This window comes from Monopterus albus, unplaced genomic scaffold (genome assembly GCF_001952655.1).
Source record: "Monopterus albus unplaced genomic scaffold, M_albus_1.0 scaffold242.1, whole genome shotgun sequence".
Taxonomy (NCBI): Eukaryota; Metazoa; Chordata; class Actinopteri; order Synbranchiformes; family Synbranchidae; genus Monopterus; species Monopterus albus.
The window spans coordinates 126,984-148,442 of NW_018128122.1; the positions used below are offsets into that span (position 1 = coordinate 126,984).

Consider the following 21,459-nt stretch of genomic DNA (forward strand, 5'->3'; position numbering starts at 1 on the left):
GTGTGTACATTAATGAGGAAAAAAATGAACTTAAATGATTTTAGCATATGGCTGCAATATAACAAAGAGTGAGAAATTTAAGGGGTCTGAATACTTTCTGTACCCACTGTATATCAGACGCTGGATATCTATTTGGCTTCTGTCTGTTTATGAGTGTTCTTAACTGATATTGTATTACTATGTTTTTATTGTTGTAGCACTTTGTGCTCTTGAGCTGGAAAGTGCAGTACAAATAAAGATTATTAATTATTATTATTATTACCTATTTTACTTTTCTTCTTCCACTTTTGTAACTATGCTTCCACAGACCTTTCCTGTCTCTCTTAATAGAAAATTGTGAGGACTGATGCAAAAACATCACCTAACAGAGTACAATGGGTTGTGGGTGTAATACAGGCGCATGTGGCAAAGGTATTTCTTGAATGTAGCAAAGAGAAATCTTCCCCAGGTTAAACCACCACCCATCAATGTCTGGAGTTACTCACTTAACCATACTCTAGGTGGTTATTTGTGGTAAACATAATGACATTGAGGGAGTCAATTTGGCAACTACTCCAAATGCATTTTACTATGCATGACCACTGCTGGGATAGAAAAAGGTTTCTGTAGCAGTGCTAGGGCCATTGCTACAGTATGTTCAGCATTTTATTGCTGGGGACGAACCAAATCTTAATCAAACAGGACATTTATAGACTGGTAAGGTAACACAGGTTCTAATAAGGGGACTGAGTATAAAGCACAGCACAACACATTTACTACAGAGCAAAAGCAGAGAGGGAGCAGAGCGCGAATATGACCTTCCACCCAAAGCAATATGAGGAGCTGTACTGAAAAGGATGAAAACTGGAGGCCAAGCATGAGGAGGCAACCTGCCAAAAGAAAGCCTACATACTACTCTGAGATCATGAACTCTTCAACACTCACAAAATGTTTTTTTTTTATTATCCAACTTCATTTGTGCGTCCTTAAACATTTTCTGCACAGGACGTCGATATGAACCAGCATATAAACCATTAACTGTAGTCAAAAAAGGTGATACAAAAGACCCAACCTCCAAAAGCTGTAGGCACGTGATGGGGGTGTGGCGAGCAGGCAATCTGCCAAGCCCACACTCCCATCTGCTTTCTGTGGCATGTTAGCCATTTCCTGAACCAGCAGGAGAGGCCAGGGGTCGCTGGTGGGGGACACACTCCTCAGAAGGCAGAGATCCAAAAGGGGAAAGAGAATTATGTAAAAAAGCAGAGGGGATGAGGGCTTGATGCTGACAGGCAAGAAGAAATATAGCTAAACAGGTGTGTGTGTGGGTGTGTGTGTCCCCAGAAAAATCAAATGTCTCTGTAGGTACAGGCAAATAATAAAGACAAGAACAGTTACATTTGCATGGATTTTTAAAGACAATTCAGAAATAAAGTGCATATATTCTTCTCCTCTTTTATTATCATTATCACTGCTAACAATAATTTTCACAAATGACTGATCTACCTATTATTTTATCATTTAGTCTATGAAATATCAGAAGATACTGAAAAATGTCTAGATTTCAAAATATCATCAAATGTCTTGTCTTACCAACAGCCACAAAACCCTAAAATATTCAGTTTACTGTGATAGCTCAGATAACATGAGCTGAAACTCGTGAATTTTTGTGTGAAAATGTACTTAAACCATTAATCAATGATCAAAGTTGTTGCCCATTCATTTTCTGACTACTACTTCTTAAAGGATAAAGCTGGTCATTCTCTATGTTAATAGTATTTTCAGCAATCTCCATACACAAACTAAAACTGACATTGAATTGCCTCTACTCACAGCTAATGTCTGTCAGTCCTGGATTAGTTTGTTCAAAAACAATTAAAATCACACCAGGGAAATGCTCCGCTGCACTGGGTGACGTTTTTTCTAACACCAGGCCCAACTATGCTACCCCAAAGTTTCAGTGTGGCAAGAATTTCCTGAATTTATCATGAGTCTCATGTGGGAGATCTTGAGCAAGCTTTCTGCTTTGTTTATATTCTGTTAGCTACTCATGCTTAAGTCTGGTGTTTGCTAATGAAGCATTATGTCACCCCCTGCAGCAAGAGCCTGATGGCAGAAATTTTGAGCCAGGCTCAAAGCTGTTATTTTTTCTTGAGCTCAAGGGGGATTTGTTGGGTTTTCCATACAATACTGTAAAGTCTAGACCGTACTATGCCCTTGTTGTTGTGAATTGGCACTACAGCCTAAAAATAAACTGAACAGAACTGAATAACCTTCACACTAATAATGATATCAGCATCATTCCAAATGCCAGCAGTAGGTTTTCATGGTCAGGCAATCATATACGAGTCAAACTATCATGGGAATATTGCTTTTATGGCATTATGGGGAAACTGAGTTGCTCTTGGCGGTGGCTGCACTCTCTGAGTGCTGTCTAGTTTTATAATTTATCTGATTAGAGTGGCAGTACACAAATATCTACTGCCATACAGATTTTCACCTTATAGAACAATTCACCCTCTGCTGTAATTCCCGCTGTTCCTTTCATAGTGCTTTCTTCCTCTCCACTACATATTTCCAGCTGTCTATCAGTCTTCTTTTCCCTTCATCCCTTCTTCTTCCACTGTTTGCCTCCATCTCTCACCACTGCATAAGCTTGGTTGCCAGTGGGCTCTTTGGGTCCTATGGGGTGATCACTCCTTATAACGGCCTGTCGACACGGACCTCAGTTCAGGGAACAGTCACGCCACAAGGCCTCGGTGAAAATACTGAAGTACATAGTTTCACAGGAGCACTCATAGAGTGTAATGTTCGTCTTAGTCTAGTCTTTTTGAGTTCTGAGGTCAGTGAACAATATAATGACCATATGGTGCTTTAAATCAACAAAGTGAGAATTTTTCTTCTCCTGCATTTTGGTTTATTTGAAGACTGCAATAATCATAGGTTTAGTTTGATTTTCCTTTATATTTATGAGACTGACAGAAAGTGGAAGGAGGGTCTTCTTGATAGAAAAAAGATCAGGTTTAAAAAATTAAATGATATGGATTCACAAAGGCATAGGAACAATATGCATATCACCCTGAAAGAGATTAGTAAAAGTAGCAGTGTAAATGTGTGTCCACCTATGTAAAGCCACATTTGGCTCTGAGTCAGCAAGCAAGCTAGAAAAATGAGTTAGACCGGCTCCAGCTCACAGAGGACATTGTTTAGGAGTGTAAAACTATTTAGCAAACCCCATGTTCTAATACCCACACAGGCAGAATGTTATTTTGGAAAAAACAAAGTCATATCGGCATGTTTTCCCTAAAAAAAAATCTCCAATGAATAGGTCTCATGAGGCCTGTGGTACGGAATGTCCAAAAGCTCACTCTACAAGATGTACTGTTCACATGTAAAACGATTCAAAACGTTTCTAGATGGGTGTTTCTACAATTGAATATGCATTCCTAAAACACTTGTCATAGCAGCTCCACACATGCCGGAGAGCAAAACCAGTATGCCATGTTTCTGTGACAACAATTATTTCTGTACTATTTCAATGTTCAGGTGCTGCATGGCTTCATGCACAAACCTATCTTAACCACACGTACACTCACTGCAATTGGTTACAGGATAAGACCGATCATTTTCTAACAGTTTTTTCAACACTTCCCATACAGAGACTAAAACTGACAATTGCCTCTACTCACAATTAATGCACGGTTAATCAGCAAACCCCAGACCCGTGCATAAGGAACTAGTGGAAGGTAAACAGAGCAGAGCGCATGCACAGTTGATTCTGACTCGTGCTAACTTCAGGCCTTTTGGAGCCTCTGGGGCAACACAGCTGGGCCTGGGGTTTCGTAATGAAAAAACATGTTACCCATTGCAGCTGTGTGTTTCCCTGATGTGTTTAATCGTTTTTGAACAACAGAGATCTATCACACAGACAAACAAGCTGATCCAGGACTGACAGCTGGCAGACATTTTAACTGTGAGTAGAGACAATACATTGTCATTTTAGTCTCTGTATGGAGATTGCTGCTATTAACATAGAGAATGACCAGCTTTATCCTTTAATGAGGCCTTAGTGGAATACAACAACACAACATGGTGCTCCATACTTCCTACTGACTTACAGATCATAATGCTGATTCCACTTTGGGTCCAGCGTATTTCTCACAGTATCTGTAGAGTGGCACTGTCCTGAACCGTCCACCACCACTTTGGCAAAAGGATCTGGCAACCCTGTAAAAGAACACAGAGCCAAGTGAAGAGGTTTTGTTTAACAACTGTACAAACTAGTGAAGTCATCAGCACCTCCTACATGGAGGAAACGTGTGTGACTGTGTGACCTGTTCAATGCCAATCTGACCCACTTATAATAGACTGAAATCCCAAATTTATCTCTGGGTATCAGCATTCAGAGACTTAACTTGTATACACTTTACTGTCAACCATAGAACTATATTTTAACTATCCCTGCATGCTGTCAAACATTAAATGCTTATTGCCATGTCTATCAAAAACACTTCTTGACTAAAGTGGACCAGTGCCTGAACCAAATTCAACTCAAGTTGAGATCAAGGTTATAAAGCAATGACCCACTGACATTGACCGTAGATGCACATTTTGCTGTGCCAGCCTGAGAGGGGTATACAAATGGTCACGAAAAAAATGTTTCATTGGTCTAACAAAGCAGGTGTTTTGTGGATCTTGGTAACCTTCCCACTTCAGTTATTACTAGTTTGGGTCAATGGAACTAATAATATCCATGTCCAGACTCTGGAAATACATTTCAGAACAGGCTGGTTGGTGAGTCAAAAGACAAATCCCAACAGTTACTTTTGATTCATTTTTAGAAAAATATAATTATCGCAAGTCAGGAAGAAAATGTGGTAATACAAATCTTTCTCTTATGCCAGTCCTGTGAAACATTTACACAGCAAACAGAGGTAGTGTGTCTCATTTGGGTGGAAATCTGATACAGGATTCTTCTTGGTGTGTTCATCTGCTGGTATCTCTGTTTTAGGCTGTGTGTGACTGCATGTAATAAATGTGTCACTGATACTTCATGCAAGTCAGACCTCTTCACTCACCCTTATGCTATCTTGGGATTTCCCTATTTGTTGTTGCCTTTGTGTGTATGTGCCACAGAATGAAGTTGCTATTGTCTGTATCCATGCCTCCCAGGTTAATGGCAAACTAACCTACCAGCTAAACAACCTGCTACTGTTGCAATTACAGTAAGTGCTCTCACCATGCCCACAACTGGTAATTAAGGTAAATGGTGCACTAATACAGAAAATATATATTCTTTTGTGAAACTCTCTCATCGGTGGAACTAAATAACACATCTCCTCTTACATTAATGCCAGCAGCAGAGAATGGCTGATGGGTAATGAAAAGACCTAAAGATAAATGACAGTAAACTGGAGGTCACAAAGAAAACAAAATGCTTCCTCTCTTGGATCCCATCTCTGAGTACTCTCACACCATTATAATATGGCACTCCTCATATTTCTGCCATTCAAAACTTGCAGTTTGACAGGACAGTTGATGTTTTAACAACAAAATGAAAAAAATCAGAGGAGAAAATGTCTACACAATGAAGTCTGCTTTTATTCTCATGCCATTCAGATTTGGCCTTGGGCTGGACTAAATAAAGTGCAATTTCTGTTCAAGCCTGTTTGATGAGGTCTAGTACCACTGGATGTTAGATTAGCCATGGGTTCCTGTGCGTGCAAGGCCTCCCGGCTTGTATGACAGACAGCTCCTAAGGGCCTTCATTTACAGCGTGGCTTCAAAAGCCAGCAAACTGCCACTGCTGACAAAGCCCATTCTAATGCACAAGGGGGGGAACGGGACAGAAATAGCAGCACATAAAAAAGGCTTTACTTACGGAAGAAGTCTTTCTTTGCCAGGTTCTTTGCACATAGGACTGGAAAAGAAGAAATAAAGAGAGATGTTAATGACAGGTTAAAAATGAGATTGCATATAAACTAGGCCAAAAAATAAATACTACACCCAAAAATAGCTGCCCTCCAAGAGTATGTGATATTATAAAGTTCCTTCATTCTGTATATTTATTTATATATAAAACATCAGTTGTGGCAAATGTGGCAACCTGCGGCTGTATGATCAGCTTTCTGTCTGCTTACCTGGCTATTTCATGCTTTCTTTCGTCTTCCCTCCCTCACATCTCTCACCCTGCTAATATTACAAACTCTCAAAAAGATTCTACTCTTCAATGTTATTTTAAAAACAACTGTAATGTGTACATTTTAAACATTATTTTCATTTGACTAATGGTGATAATACTTGAGTAAAGTTCCAGCTATTTCAAATATTTTATCAATTGCTGCCTTAGCTGTACGTGTGACAGTTTCCGTTAAGTAACAGCTGTCCACTGTCTTTTTTCTGCCTATTGCTTTGTGCCATCAGAGTTTTAAGCACTTCTCCTTGTAAAATATTATGTAGACAGCACTCTTACTGTATGAAGCAAGTCCCTGAAGGTTTGCTTCACAGACAACATTCAACAGTGACGACATTTATGTTTGGATTTGTTCTGCTGTTGACTTTTTATGTTGCTGCCTATACAGTATGTCCTGGCGTAATGAACTGAAAGAGGCAAACGTAAGCAAGCCTGAATAGGCCAACCATCAGCAATGAAGAGCAGTTGCAGAGAAGACTAACATAGTGATTGTAATAAAAACAACAGTGAACTTCAGAGAAGGAAAGGAGGGAGGGAGGGAGTTAAACAAGCATCGCTAACTGCCAGCAGACGGATCAACATCCTAATCATTGTCTGCCAATGAACCAGAGGCGTTGTTATGCTTTAAAGCAAAGAGTCAGAATAACAGAGGTCTAGGAAACCTCACACTATTCCAACTTCTATGCAACTTCTATGCAAGTACATCCACTCATCCATCCATCTGTATATAGCTTTCCGCTCGTGAGCTAAGCAGACACTTCCAGTCCACTATTATTACAGTTTATTATTACATAACTACAGGTGAGCCTCTTATTCCCAACCATATCAAAGCCAGGCAAAAGAGAAACTGCGTCATCCAATATTGAACTACAAGACCTTTGTTAAACTTAATCAGAACACACCCTCTGTGATGCAGTTTTGTTAAAATGTACAATTAGAAATTCTTAAAATAATTAAGTTAAGTCCAAATATAAATCACATCCTTCTTGCATATCAGGCACTTCCCCTCTACTATGTAGAGGAAATAAAATGCAAGATTAGTAGAAGCACACTAGCCATGCATTAGCCTCATTTACATTGTGTAAGTAAAAATCCAAAAGAGAGTGTGAGGGCAACATTAGGATGCGAACATCAAAAAACCGCTGTGCAGGAGACATCATGGACATGGACTACAGAACAGATCATAACAAAGTAGGTGAACCTGTTATGGATAAGAAATAAGCACCAATTTGGAAAAAGAGAAAGACAGGACTGGGAAATCAACCTAGTGTCACACCTGTTCAGAGCATATGAGCAGAGTGGAGAGGTGGGAATTTCCACTCCTTGCTCACGGAGCTGCTCCCCTGCTCAAAGCCGCACCAGGCCACTCCGCTCATTATCGCTCAGCGCTCAACTCAAATTGCACCCACTCACTCCAAAAAGGGGGAAAGAAAATCTGCATTTGTCATTTTTAGCTTAAACTGTAGCCTTACATCCCAAAAAACTAAAGAAAGATTACTTTTTTCCAAATAGAAATGATTTATTTCAAATTACAGTTACACCTGTGTGCCAAGGAATAAAACACAAAGTCATATGTAAAATTCTATGAATGAATGGGCCTAATTAAATAAAAATATACAGTACGCCTGTATGACCTTTCAGTTTCCTTTTTTAAAGTACTTTATTAACTCCATTATTGAACTTGCAACGGCCAGTTTTTGACTGAAAAATGTTGGATGACAGTGCAAGACACAGATGCATTCTGGGTCAGACTTGGGCATGCTTCAGGCACATGGTGTGAGCGGTATCGGAGCAGGACATTACAGTAGAGCGACGCTCTTTCCTTTTTAAAAAAGTTGCTCTGCGCTCCCCCCGCTTGCTCCATTTACACGCACTGCACCCATTCAGTGCAAAGACCTTTAGAGTGACCAAAATGACACAGTCAGACAAATCAGACAGAATCACAACATGGGAACAGACAATCTCCACACAAATTACACTGACTGGGCCGACTGGATGAACACTAACCATCAGCTTGTCAGGAGAAATTACACTGCCAGAGCTGACAGTATGGGTACAGGCCAAATCAGAGCTTTCTATTGGACAGAACAGATACAGTACCATGTTTTTGGACAGACAGGAAAAAAAAGAAAAAACAACAAGACAAACAGAGACCTGAACTCTTGGCAGCACCTTTGTGGACAGAAAACACAACTCAGAAACAAAATCACCCACCAGAATTTAAATTGTTTATCCTTTAGCTGAAATCATAGATTGTATACAACAATGGACAATGTGTCACCACTGTTGCTACTATGCCAAAATATTCCCAATACTGCCAAAGTATTAGTTAATGTCTGATATACTCTGCAATAACCAGAATCTCCAGGTAATGACAAATGACCCTTAACCAGTATATTACTTCCACAATATGACAGCATTTAGCATATTTGACAGAGGCCTCATCTTTTTGGAGACTAAACATGAACTGGCTTGAGAGAAGGCTGATATTATCGTGAGCATATAAAGCTCTGAAAAAGGTTTGAACTGCAGCCAACTATATTTCTTTGTTGAACTATATGGCAGATTAGAGCAGAAAGGATATACTGAATATGTTTAGATTTGCCTGAAAGAAATTAAAGGAACGCCTCATATACTAGCCAAATATTCCGACTAAATTGTTATACTGTCAGATTTTATTAACTTAAAGGAGTCACTGAGTAAACTGGAGATGTGAGTGGTAACTTAGAGGTCAGGAGCCAGGCTACTAAATTGTTCCAATACTTCTGAACAAAGCATAGCTGGTGGTAGTTGAATAGCTATGGGTGCTCACTAAGATGAAAGGCCAACACTGGCAAGTAGCTTCCAGATTAAACTGAGAAGACTCTAATTACCAAACTATGCTAATTAAGTTTAAGGGATTAGCCTGTTCCACTTCCTAAACCACAGTTACCATAGCAGGAAAAGTCTCTTGTTATCAAATGCCTCTCACCCACTGTGCTGCCAGGCACAGCACATTGCTGCTAGCAGTGACAGACAGACAGGTTCAAATGGGGCTTAATAACAATAATAATTTGCTGTTTTTTAAATATCTGGAGGTACAAAGGTTATAATGAAAAGAAATTCCACATGCATGAAATCTTATAACAGTTTTTACAAGGTACATTGTGGGCTAGAGTTACAGTAGAGCAGCCTGTCACAAACAGAAAAAGTAAGGCAACAAGCTACTGAGCAAACCATGATGATGTATTTAACAACAAGGTGAAAGTAAAGCCATTTGAAGGTGATTATTAACATTAGGGCTGCAACTAATGTTTAATTTTGGTATCATTTAATCTGAAGATTACTTTCTTGAGGAATCATTTTGTCTATAAAATGTCAAAATCGTTAAACTGACAGTTATAATTTCCAACAACTCAAAGGAGAAGTACCATTTGAGAGGCTGGAACAAGTAAGTGTTGCTTTAAATAAGATGGACTGATGAACGGCACATCGAAGCTGGAAAAGTCTCTTTCTGAAAAAGGCTCTTTAGCTTTTTACGTTACCAAGTTCCAGCAGTGGACTGCAATAAGCACTGCAATCAATACTGTAGGAACGTGCAAAAATAAATCAAAAACAGAACAGACCAGATATAAGAAAATACATTAATGACGTTAGTTCTAATTAGCATCTACAGAATCGTGAGTTGCTGAACAGGAAATAGGTTCCTGCTTCTAAAAGCCTGTAAAGAATAATTATGTCAAGCTCTCCTTCAGATAGTAGTTTCTAAATGTCTCAGCTGATTGCAGAGGAAACTGCTTATTGTTCTGATGTTCTGTTTCATTTGTATTAACAAAGCAAAGATATGGACTAAATAAATGCACATAATGAACAAAGGGGACAAAATAAAGCGTAACATAATTGTGAGACATGTTTTCAATTACCCTGTGTCAGAGGCTACATTCATACAGGTGACCTGAGAAATGCTCTGAAGTATTGCTCCTCATACTACCTTGACAGATTTCAATAATATTTTACAGTAGCCACAAAATATTTACATAATCATGGCTAAATATGCCAATAGTATTAACTGGGGTTACGTAGACTCCACCACTGTGGATCCTATAGCATGAATGAGGAATCAAATCTCATCTCACGCCTCAGGGGATCCAACAGTGTTGAATAGCTCCTACGTGAGCAGGCAGGCCATGGCGACCCAGGGCTGGCAGAGGACCAGACGCATTCAGATCCTAACATGGAAAGCTAGGTCAGATAAGAACCAGTTAATGCCCAGGAAGCCCTGAGGTGAGCTGCCCTCTGTGCTCTCAGTGGATCATAGTCTCCACTATGAACCATCACTTTAACAGTAAGCTGAGAAGCAGTAAGCCTGGCTGCACATCAGGGTCATGCAAACAACCAAAGAGAGGCACAGACAACAACCAGCAACCCTTCTAAATATTTTAGGAAGGTGATCCTGTGATGATATTGCCTCTGAAGACCATTGGTAGATAAGGGGATTGCAAATCATGACCTTCTGGATGGACAGTGGTCATCCAAAAACATCTGAGTAAGAGTTTGCCTTATTTTGGTCCTTTTTAAAACTACACTATGGTTTCAAAACAAAAGGCCTTAAACAAGACAGCTTAGTTAAATTCTAATGTCATAATTATACTTTATGTATGTGGCTACCACTTAAATGCATACTGTACAAGTAACATGGTCTCATGGCTGCTGGTTTTGTTAGTTTATCAGGTTTAAGATACTGGTGGCAATTACAACCCCTGCAAGTTTAACAAAGCGAGACAGACTCTACTTTCTCTGGTGTGGGCGTAATACTTTCCGATGTCTGTCCAATGTCAGATTTTATTTCAGTTTCAATCATGTTTTTGTTTGTGAGCCAAGGCTATGTTCTTACTTTTAAACAAAACACATACTTACATTTCAGTGCAATGATAATACATCAGTGTATTTCTTTATTCAGACCCATGTATTTCTCAGTACTGCTTCAAAATCTAATTTTAATCATTTATCGTCCATGTCTGTGAACACAGATCTGGGGAAAAATCTGATTCTAGAAAAGAAGGAAACTATTAAGAGCCCACACTGACTATAGTTTTTCACTTGTTCATTTACTCATTAAACAACCCAAAGCTGCCCTCATCTTAAACCAATCTGTGACAGTTAAAGGGTCATAAAGGAGTCAACTCTGCTCCATTGTTTAGTAAAAGGATTTGAAACAGCTGCAGTTTTGGAATAATTTGTAGGTAAGTCACCCCACCGCACAGTCTGAAACAAGTCATAAATCAAACTAACAGTCACACCAAGCCAAGCCTATCCATCTAAGCAAGTAGCACTCAAGGATAATGCCTTTACCACTGTCTGGTAGCTAATGGAGGTGGAGACAGACAGTGGACTTTCATTGTCCCAGGACCCTTTAGAGGTCAACCACAGCTTCTCAATGTGCACAGGTTAAGCCTATGTTTTCACAGAGCTTGCAAACTTAACGACAAGAAAAGAGAAGGTATAAAAGTAAACTATAAATGCATATACATATAATTTTTTGAAGTCTCAGTACCTCTGAATATGTTCAATTGCCATTTTCTTTGTGTGTACACGCCATGCTTGTCCAGTCACCCCATGTTAAGAGACGGGACACCAAAGAAACCAGTTGTCAGTGTGATTCCCTGCCACTGGGGTAAATTATAACAACTTGTCACTACGAGGGCACAGTTGGACACAGCAACATTTATATACAGTAAATAAATGCATAATGTGCAATCATTACATTTGCAATATGAAAAATCCCTCTGTAATAAGAATTATACTAAATATAAATATATTCCCACTAACACCACAATGCAGTTTACATAAATCATTGCACACTGATGTATGACAATTATATTGCACATTACAAAAATCAAGTATCATATTATTAAGTACAAAACATTCGCAGTGTGCATCTGACCTCAGAGAAAGGCAGTTATAGGGGCGGGAGCTCAGTAACGTCTCCATCTGTCTGAACACAAAGGCATTAGGTCTGGTTAAAAGGTAAAAGACCATGAACAGACAGGGGATCGGCATCAGGGGACTCCCATTTGTTTTCTCAAGGGAGTCTGCAACCTGGCATACACCTAAAAACCCAATCTAAAACATTCTAGTACATTTTAAACAAGCATACATGTAGTCCCATAGCACATTTATAAAGAAATTTAATTGTGAATGGTATGAATCTGTCATTCATTCATTCATTCATGGTAGTATTATTCACTTTGAAGAGACAACAAATGTAGGAACTGTGTGAAAATTTACAGCACGACTCTATGGTTAACAGCTAAACTAAATTAATTGAAAAATAAACTGTATTTTAGAAAGCTTACTTTTGTAATACTGGTTGATGATGTCAGTGTATAAAGTGTAGCTTGAGTAGAAGTCTAATCAAATTGACTCCCGTACTATAAAATCTTTGTTGTGATAAAGGTAATTTGTCAAAACAACAAGGACATGAGCTGTAATCCAGTTCACAGCATGCCCGTCGCACTCTGTGTTAACATTATCACATCACAGAGACGGGCTGCTCTGGCCCATACCACAGGGGTTGTGCATTTAACTCCAGTAGATGCTTGCGTGATTGCATGCTGCCAACTCCACAGTCAAGTCCAGTCATTTTGTGGTCTATTTATTCAATTAACTTTGTGACAGCGCTACAAGAACAGGACAGTCAACCAGAGTTGCATCAGTATCCACCTGCTGTGCTCTGGATGCCAACTTTGTTTTGAAAAAGCACTGTGGTCAGCCACAGGATCATTTTATTTCATTGTTTTTGTTGGTGAATATTTGTTTAGTTTAGTTTTTTGGGTAGCTGGTATATAAAACAAAAATATTTTATGAGATTTCACAGGTGTAACTAATATATGTATGTGCCAACTACTGCAAAAGACTAGATTACTTTGCATGTCTGCTGGACACTGACACAATAAATATATGTACATTAGAGGGTTGTGATCATCAGCTCAAACAGGTGCCGCATAGCAGGATGCAGCTGGTTCCAGTGGACAATGCATGCAGCTCTGGTGAGTCACATTGTAATAAGGGGAAAAAGCCAATTTTCACATTCTTTTACCTCATAAACAATCTTTGGGTGAAAGCAGGAAGTGGTGCTGTGTCAAAGTCCCCATCACCCTGTGGTGAGTACAGAGCCCCAACAACAGCAAATTTCATATTGACCTGCCATCAATTTAAACCATGGAATTAAGGTTAGTTTCTGCTGTGTGTGGAGAGTATATATTAAATATTCACATGGTCAACAATGTGGTTGAGGGCTGCTTAAAAGGAAATGTTCCACACACCAGAGCATGAAATTAGGCTTCTATGAAGCCTGAAGAAGTATCAAGTCCTACAGCGAAACCCCCCTCAGGGTGACAAAAAAAAGGCTTCTATTCTTGCACTGTTTAGCATAACATCAGGCTAACACTTCATTTACATAGTGACTTGAACATAACCTGGTGGAGTTCATTTAAAAGCAACCCAAGCAGAGTGAAGGAGAGGCAAATCATGAGCCTTTGAGACATATTGTACTTAACAGTTCACAGTGTTATGTGAAGTGTATTAAGTAGATTATTTTAAGTCTTCTTGTAAAAGAGTGCATAAAGCCAATACAAGCCTACCCTGACAAAACTGAAAGGTGGAGGATGACAGTGGGGGGGGTGTGGGTATCGACCAACATCATGCAACTTCTTGTTTTGGAGTGAAGCTCTCTCATTGCATATAGCATTTGAGTTCACAGTATGATTACGCTTACCGTTTGTTGCACATACTACATCTGGTGCCAGCCAAAGTTAGATCTGTACCATGATGCAAGTTGCCACACAATTCAAATGCCTTCAATTTAAAAAAAACACCATGATAGCTTGATTTGAATATATAAGCCATTCACATTGCTGCATCACAAAGGCACATAGTCGTGGTCTAAACTTCAGAAGAGGTGCGGTCATACATACATTTGATGGAAAATGATATTCTGCACCATTTTCTTCTAGCAATTTCCAAGCATATCAAGGCCTGACAAGTAGCTATATCACTTTATAAACATTTTCCATACACACAGTTCTGCATCACAGAAATGTAAAACAAGAAAACATTGACATTTATTGAAACTGATCAAGTAAAAAAAAATAAAAATAACTAACACACCTTAGTCATCAACAAGAGTCATTCAGATTTAAAAGTGAAGGCTCACATCCTCGCCTTCACCCTGTCATGACTCTTACAATGACCCCATGCAGCCTCATTCACAACATTGTTCAACAAAACACTTCCTCTTCCCCTCCTCACGCCTCCCTGGCGGGCTCGCTCACTCACTCACTAGAACACACAGGATACGTGCTGGCCAAATGTCAAAGCACAAACACTGTGTGTACGTGACCAACTTTGTGACTGCAGCAAATACACACTGCAAAAAATAATGATGTGTAGTACAAATTTGCATTTATGGGTCTGTAAAATTGGGCAATGTTGTCAAACTGGCGATGTAATCCACACTGCACTTCTCCTGGAAAATCATTAGTTGATTTCCCATCCTCAGCCATTCTCCAGCCCAGTGAATGCTCAGGATGCCAATTATGTCATTCATTTGAGAGGCCAGCAGTCTACAACTGACACTCCCCCCCACCCCTCTGATCCTTGAGGAGATGCCAACAATCTGGAGTACATCCTGGAATGCAGTCACTACACCAAGGAGAGTCTAATTGATGAAGGGTGAGACGGTAAAGACAAAATGTTCATCTGGAGGCAGGGATCTATGGTGAAATGGAGACAGAGGAAGAGAGGAATGTGAGGAAGGGAGTGGAGAGGTTTATCTAGAGTCACAAATCTGTGGAACGCAGACAGTAGAGGGGGGTGAAAGGGAGAATATGGGAAAGCAGAGGGAGGCCAAAAAAGGTGTGGTGGGAGTAAGCTCATTCAGACCAGGGAATGTTGATAGTGATGCCATTCTGGCATCAGTATAAACAGTGGCTCAGGTACAAGTAGCAGGGATGGTGGAGAGAGATAAGGAGATGACAACAGTGAAGATACAAGAAGTAGCAAACCACAGTTCAGTTTGGGAAATTATCATATGAACACAGCAAAATTTAACAGCTGTAAACAAACTCTGTGAAATCAGCAAGGCTGCGTTATTAGGAACACGTCTCAAAGCCTGTTCAAGTGGTTTGTACAGTTCTTACTGGCTAATGAAAGCCTGCCATACAACAAAGGTTTAACCATTTCAACTGTGATGAGCTGCATGGTGTCAGTTTAATCTCAGCAACATCTAAAGCCGTCTCATGTATCACCACGTATGCCTCTTAAAAAAAAAAAAAAAAAAAAAGTCCCTTTTATTTTGTTCCATAAATGCGGCCTTGGGTCATCTTACTACATTAAAACTGAGCAGCTATTACACAGTCAAATCTAATGTAGGTATGAGAAGGAAATTAAATCCATAGCAAAATTACTTTTTAGGTACAGGCAAGCTGCTTCATAAGGAACAGCTAGAAAGGCTGGGTGGTAGGAAACCATGACAGCAAGGTGACAAAGCAGGAAGAAAAGGATGGAGGGAGGAATGAAGTAATAAAAGAATTGAGGAGGAAATGTGCCAGACACTTTCAAGCTCACAAAGTAAACAGAATACTCATATAGAAAGCATTCAGTTTTAAGTTTAATTTCGATACAATCAGGTGCAGTACAATACCACAGGAAAGTCATTCCCATATGACTCATTAGGTATACATATGGCCTGGAGACAGTTCATTTTATCTCCATGTGCTACAGCAGATGCTAAGTTGTTCCATCCTCTTTATGAGCACAGACCTTTTGACCACACTGTATATGATTCATGCAGCAACTGCCTCAGGAATGCAGTACAGCAATACCTGTCAGTACTGAAAAGCAAGAGATCACTGCATACTGTATGGTTAACACGAGGTCAAAATACAGTATATACGTATATATAGGTTTGGGAAGAAGGTTTTCCTTGCATTTGATGTTTGCCCAAAGTATAATTAGAGCCTGCAACTGTTCACCTAACAACTTCGCAGGTAGAAAGAGAAAAAAATTTGAATGCATCATGGTTTTTTCTGTCCAGGAACTCAAAACATTATTCAAAAATAGTTTTCTTTATCAAAACTATATGCTATTCCCAGGTAAGTGGGGCCATATGTGGAGTATCAACAAAAGAAAATCACCACTAGCAAGGCTGTTCCCCTTTTACATAATGTAAGCATTGTAAAGCAAAAGACTGGGAGCAGCTGTGCAACAAAGGCGAAAAAGCAGCACTTGTAAGAGTGTCACTATACACTATTTGTTAAAATAATTGTTTTAAATAAAATAAAATAAAGCAACACTGGTGGACAATGACCAGAGAAACATCTGGAACAGGTTTAAGAGCTACCTAAAAATAAACCATAGCAGATTTGTCATGCTGCTACTTTTAGTTGGAATGAGGTTTTTACAAACTGTACACAGTGCAGCGATCTGGACTACCTTTCTTTGGTATTTCATCATTTTTGGCTGTTGAGGCTGCCGTTACTCAAGCTTGTTAACTGGCAAAACTCACATGTGTGGGCATCTCCAAGGAAACTGCTGATGCTGACAGCAGAGGAAGGACTCATCTCAATTTGGGCATTTTCTACGACGTTTCCAAAAAAATTAATAAATAAATAAAAATAAAACACACAGGCTGCACATACAGGCATGTCTATGCTACATTTGTGTGTTTGTACCCATTTAAATGCCAGGATTCATTTACCGCCTCTGTATAGAAACATGGGAATGAGCAAAGACGGAAGCAGAGGGAGGCAACAACCATGATTATGAAGTGGAAAACAGGATTCAGGGGTTTTAGTGGGGAGATAAGACAGCGCTAAGAGGAGGAACAGAGAGCAATAAAAGAGGAGAACTACAGTGATGGAAGCGGGGAGAGGGACAAATAAAACAAAGAGAATCTCAGAAATATGACAGGGAAAAATTAAGGAGGAAAAATAAAATGAATGTAAGAAGAGAGGGAGTGATAAAGGGAGGTAAAGATGAAGCCCTGTGTAATACTACAAGCTAGTTATCGCTGTGTCCCACAACCATTAGGGGACCAAAACTGAGAACAAGGGATGCCCTGTTCACTGTTGTGAAATCTGTGACAATAAAATATGACAATTAGCCTTTAAGAATAAAGCAAAGCACTACGAAGTGGCCTAAGAATACAGCTCCTCAACAATGATGACAAGTTCAGGGTTTGCTCCTGGTTTCTCTGAAAACATTAAGTAACTCCCCTTATTCCACAGTAGTACCAAAACACACCTACTGTTAGTGAATGAGGGGTGAAATCTTTAGTAATAAAGCATGATAGTAAGCAATGGAGGAATAATTTTTCTTATTTCTAGACCTTTATAAACAGGTGGTAAATCCTGCCGTTACTGCGACTATGTTAAGAGTGAAGTGGGACACTATGGCACACAGGCGTCACCTGACGACTTTAAGGATAGGATAAGGAGGATAAACACCTTTATTGGCCAAGTATGTTACACACAAAGAATTTGTTTCCAGTACAGAATCGATGGCAGCCATCTGCGGCGCCACCGCATAAATATGACAATTAGCCTTTAAGAATAAAGGCTCTAACCATCGGGGGCAACGGGAGGGGGTTCAATGTCTTGCCCAAGGACACTTCAACACGTGGACTGCCGGCACTGAGATTCGAACCTTCAACCTTCCGGTTGGGAGACGACTGCTCTACCCACTGAACCACTGTCACCACCCACATCACCATGGCGATGAGGACTTGGACCAAGTCCTCATTGCCATGATAAAACCCTCTGCATCACTCATGTTCAGTATAACTGTGGAGAGAGACAGTCGCAGGACATGACTGATGCGACTGTCTCTCTCAGAGAGGGGTGGATGTGATTTGAGTGGCAGGTTATGCATGTGAATTCGTATAGTAGACATGCCAAGTGCTCTAGAGACAGAGGCACAGAGGTGGGCAGTATAACCACAGAAACAGTAGCAGGATAAAGTGTGATCCATAACCTGCCTTCCAGCTGTTACAGTATTTTTAAAACAAGCAACAAAATCCAAACCAAAACGAGAAGTGAAAACCCTTTTCTTTTTTAACAGGCAAAAGCTACTTAATATTTACAACTGCAGCCTAGCAACAGTGATACATCTGTGACGCTGCACGCTGCCCACATTTTTTTTTCTGAGAACCACAGTGAAAAATACTTGGGCCTATAAATGGGACAAAAATGGACCTTGTCTTGACCATTTTAATAACATTCCAGTCACTATTGGATGATAATTCTAATTTCAGTTTAGATTTGAAAAGTGCAATATTTTATTTCATCATTTCACCTTTATATTAATCAAAAGAGGTTCTGGCATTTTTGTTTCCCTTATAAAACAAAAATGGAGACTGAGTCCAAACATGGGGCTGCAGACAACATTCCTTTAACAGCATTACTTGAATCTCTTGACCACATCAGTTACATTCTAGTTCTTGTTAAATATTGAGTCTAATATACATAAACCTTTTCATTGATTAGCTATAATGTTTGATATGGTATTAACTTGTATAACTCTCAGCACTGTATGTGGGCAGACAACAGTGGTGACGGTGAAACATACTACTGCCGCAGTCCTATTCGTACAAGCTCCAAGGTACTTTAAAGTGATTACAACTGAAATTAATGCATTGTTTTTGCTAGGGGTGCCTGGACTACCCACACAGACTCCTTAGGGCCCCCAAACAAACTCTGGCAATCACCAAGTACTGCACAACAGTGTGGGACCGCGACAGGAAGTGTGTGTGCACATCAGAAGTTGAAAACCAATAAAGAAACAAAAAATGCACCAAACTGGAGCCACACCGGCAGAGTCGTCTGTCAGCTGTCTGGACTAGATCCGGGGGTGAGGGAGAGGAAGGAAGAGAGTGAAATGACAGAAAGATGAGAAGCATCCTGTTCAAAAAAGGAAAGAGTAAAAGTCTGAAGACCAAAATGCAAGATACAGAGACACCTCATGAGAAGTGGCAGTGGAGAGGTTGAGAGTTCAAGCAGTGAAAGGAGGACAGACAGGCAGGATGCAGGAAAGTGTGAGAGCTACAATGCATTTGTTGCTCACTTATCTGGCTTTTTCACATTAGGTTTTTTACACTCAGGTTTTTGTCTTTCCTCATAATTGTCAGAAGCTGCTAACAATATTATCCTCTAGCTATATGAACAGAATATAGGTGGTACCTCTCCTCCATATTCTGCAGAAAAAGTCCTCCTGAAGCTCTCGGAAAGTTTAATGTATTATGCATATTGGAGGCCACCTCCTCTCTAGTAGGAGGCTGTTATGCAATACTGAGGTGTTCAGTCTTTCCATTTTCCTGCTCAGAAGTGCACTGATGCCACCAAGTCCCAAAGTAATTTGAAAACCAGACAAAACTAAGCATCGACTAAAACAAAGTCTAACAACAAAGTTTCACAAAGCTATTTACAACAAAGCCAAGATTGTAGGTTATACTATGCATACATGCAACTAAAACAGGATAATATATTTACTATTTACATCCGGGGGCTCGAAATGGAGAGGGTGAGCAGCTTCAAATACCTGGGCGTCCACATCAATGAGGACCTCACTTGGACACTTAACACCACACAGCTGGTCAAGAAGGCTCAACAGCGGCTGTAATTCCTGAGGAGGCTGAGGAGGCTTGGCATGTTGCCTAGGATCCTCAGCAACTTCTACAGCTGCATCGTCGAGAGCATCTTGACCAGTTGCATCACTGTCCGGTATGGCAGCACTACTGCTATGGACCACAAGCGCTTGCAGAGAGTGGTAAAGACTGTCGAGAAGATCACCAGGACTCCACTGCCCTCTCTGCAGAGTATTTACCACCACAGGGTGTGTAGGAAAGCTGCCTCCATCCTCAAGGACCCCACCCACTCCCAGCATGGACTGTTCATACCCCTGCTCTCTGGTCAGAGGCTCAGGAGTGTGAAATGCAGGACCTCTAGACTGAAAAACTCTTTCTTTCCAACTGCCATCAGACTCCTAAACAGCTGACTCAGGAACTACCTCATGTAATTCCATCTGTACTGTTTACATACTTATTTTGCACATGCATAATTGCACCCTCACTGCTGAATATTTGCACTTCATGGCTCCCACATAGCATATATTCTCTCTGCGTTATATTGTGTTCTTGTTGTATTTTTATTTGCTTCCTTCACTTGCTGCTTTAAAATGCCTTAGATTTGTGTTACTGCATATGTAGATTTGTGTTATTGCTCATCTACTTTATATTTCACTTGTATTGTGTGGCATTCATGACAAATAAACACTTTGACCTTTGACCTACTGACAATCATACATGCACGTGGTTTCTTTTTAATGAATCCGTCTGTTTCCATAAAGATACAATGAGTTTTTCTATAAACTCATCTTTCAGCCAAATATCTAATGCAAAAAAGGTGTTAGTCTAGTAGAAAGCATGCCCTCTCCCTGTGTACTACTTGGTGAAACACAGGCCATGAGTTGGACAACAATAAAAATGAGTTATGGGACTGGCAACACCCTGTGAGATTTCACTACTAAGTCACAGTCTCCTCATTTGCCAAATTCTTCCTAAAACACAGTGCTGTGGAAGGGATACAAAGACATGTCTCAATATGCTGCACTAGCTTGAATTGCCCATTTATAATACTAATGTTTCAAAACAAATCATTAAGCCCTGAACAGATATCAAGTAGCATCCATCTTGAGTTAATAGAGAGCTGACCAGCTGCACACAGCTGACATCTCTCCAGAGCATCTCTCCTCTGTCTACTTTGGTGTGGTTATATGAAATGAGGGTATAATTCTACACAGTAGAAACCCAGGGGTGAAATATGAGTACACAGAGAAAGTGAGATGGCCCCACGCAGCGTGGATCTTGGTGCTCCCCTTTCACTCACATTATGGAATTACATCCCTGTAAATCAGCATAGAAGGCAAAATCCAAAACAAAAACACATGTCATGAGCTTCATTTGATTTGAAGATGAACTGGGTAATGGGGGGGGTTAACTGCAAAAATTACTCTGTCACAGCAAAGGTACAAGTAGTTGATATAATTAATCTGACTCAAATATAACATCTCTAACAATTAAATAGCCCCATTAGAGCTTAGATGTAGAGGGCAGTGAATTCAACATGTGGGTTACTGAGACTCCGACGTTAGCTCCACATTGTGTGTTACCCAGAGATGAAAAGCATATAGAACAACCTTGTTGTGCCATCATTGGTATGTGTCCACGCAACTGTACCTGAGCTACTGCTGGTCAA

The 21,459-nt window shown here is 40.0% G+C and overlaps 1 protein-coding gene across 2 annotated transcripts in view; it reads right to left on the minus strand.

Annotated features, from left to right (window-relative positions):
* Nucleotides 1-21,459, minus strand: part of LOC109972001 (E3 ubiquitin-protein ligase SMURF2) — a 67,242-nt gene that overhangs the window by 37,132 nt on the left and 8,651 nt on the right. For both annotated transcript variants that reach the window (XM_020620583.1, XM_020620582.1), the window contains exons 2-3: nucleotides 5,858-5,896; nucleotides 4,095-4,203 (exon numbers count right to left, since the gene is read on the minus strand). In XM_020620583.1, the coding sequence (XP_020476239.1) occupies nucleotides 4,095-4,203; nucleotides 5,858-5,896 (148 nt within the window). The remainder of the gene's footprint in view (nucleotides 1-4,094; nucleotides 4,204-5,857; nucleotides 5,897-21,459) is intronic.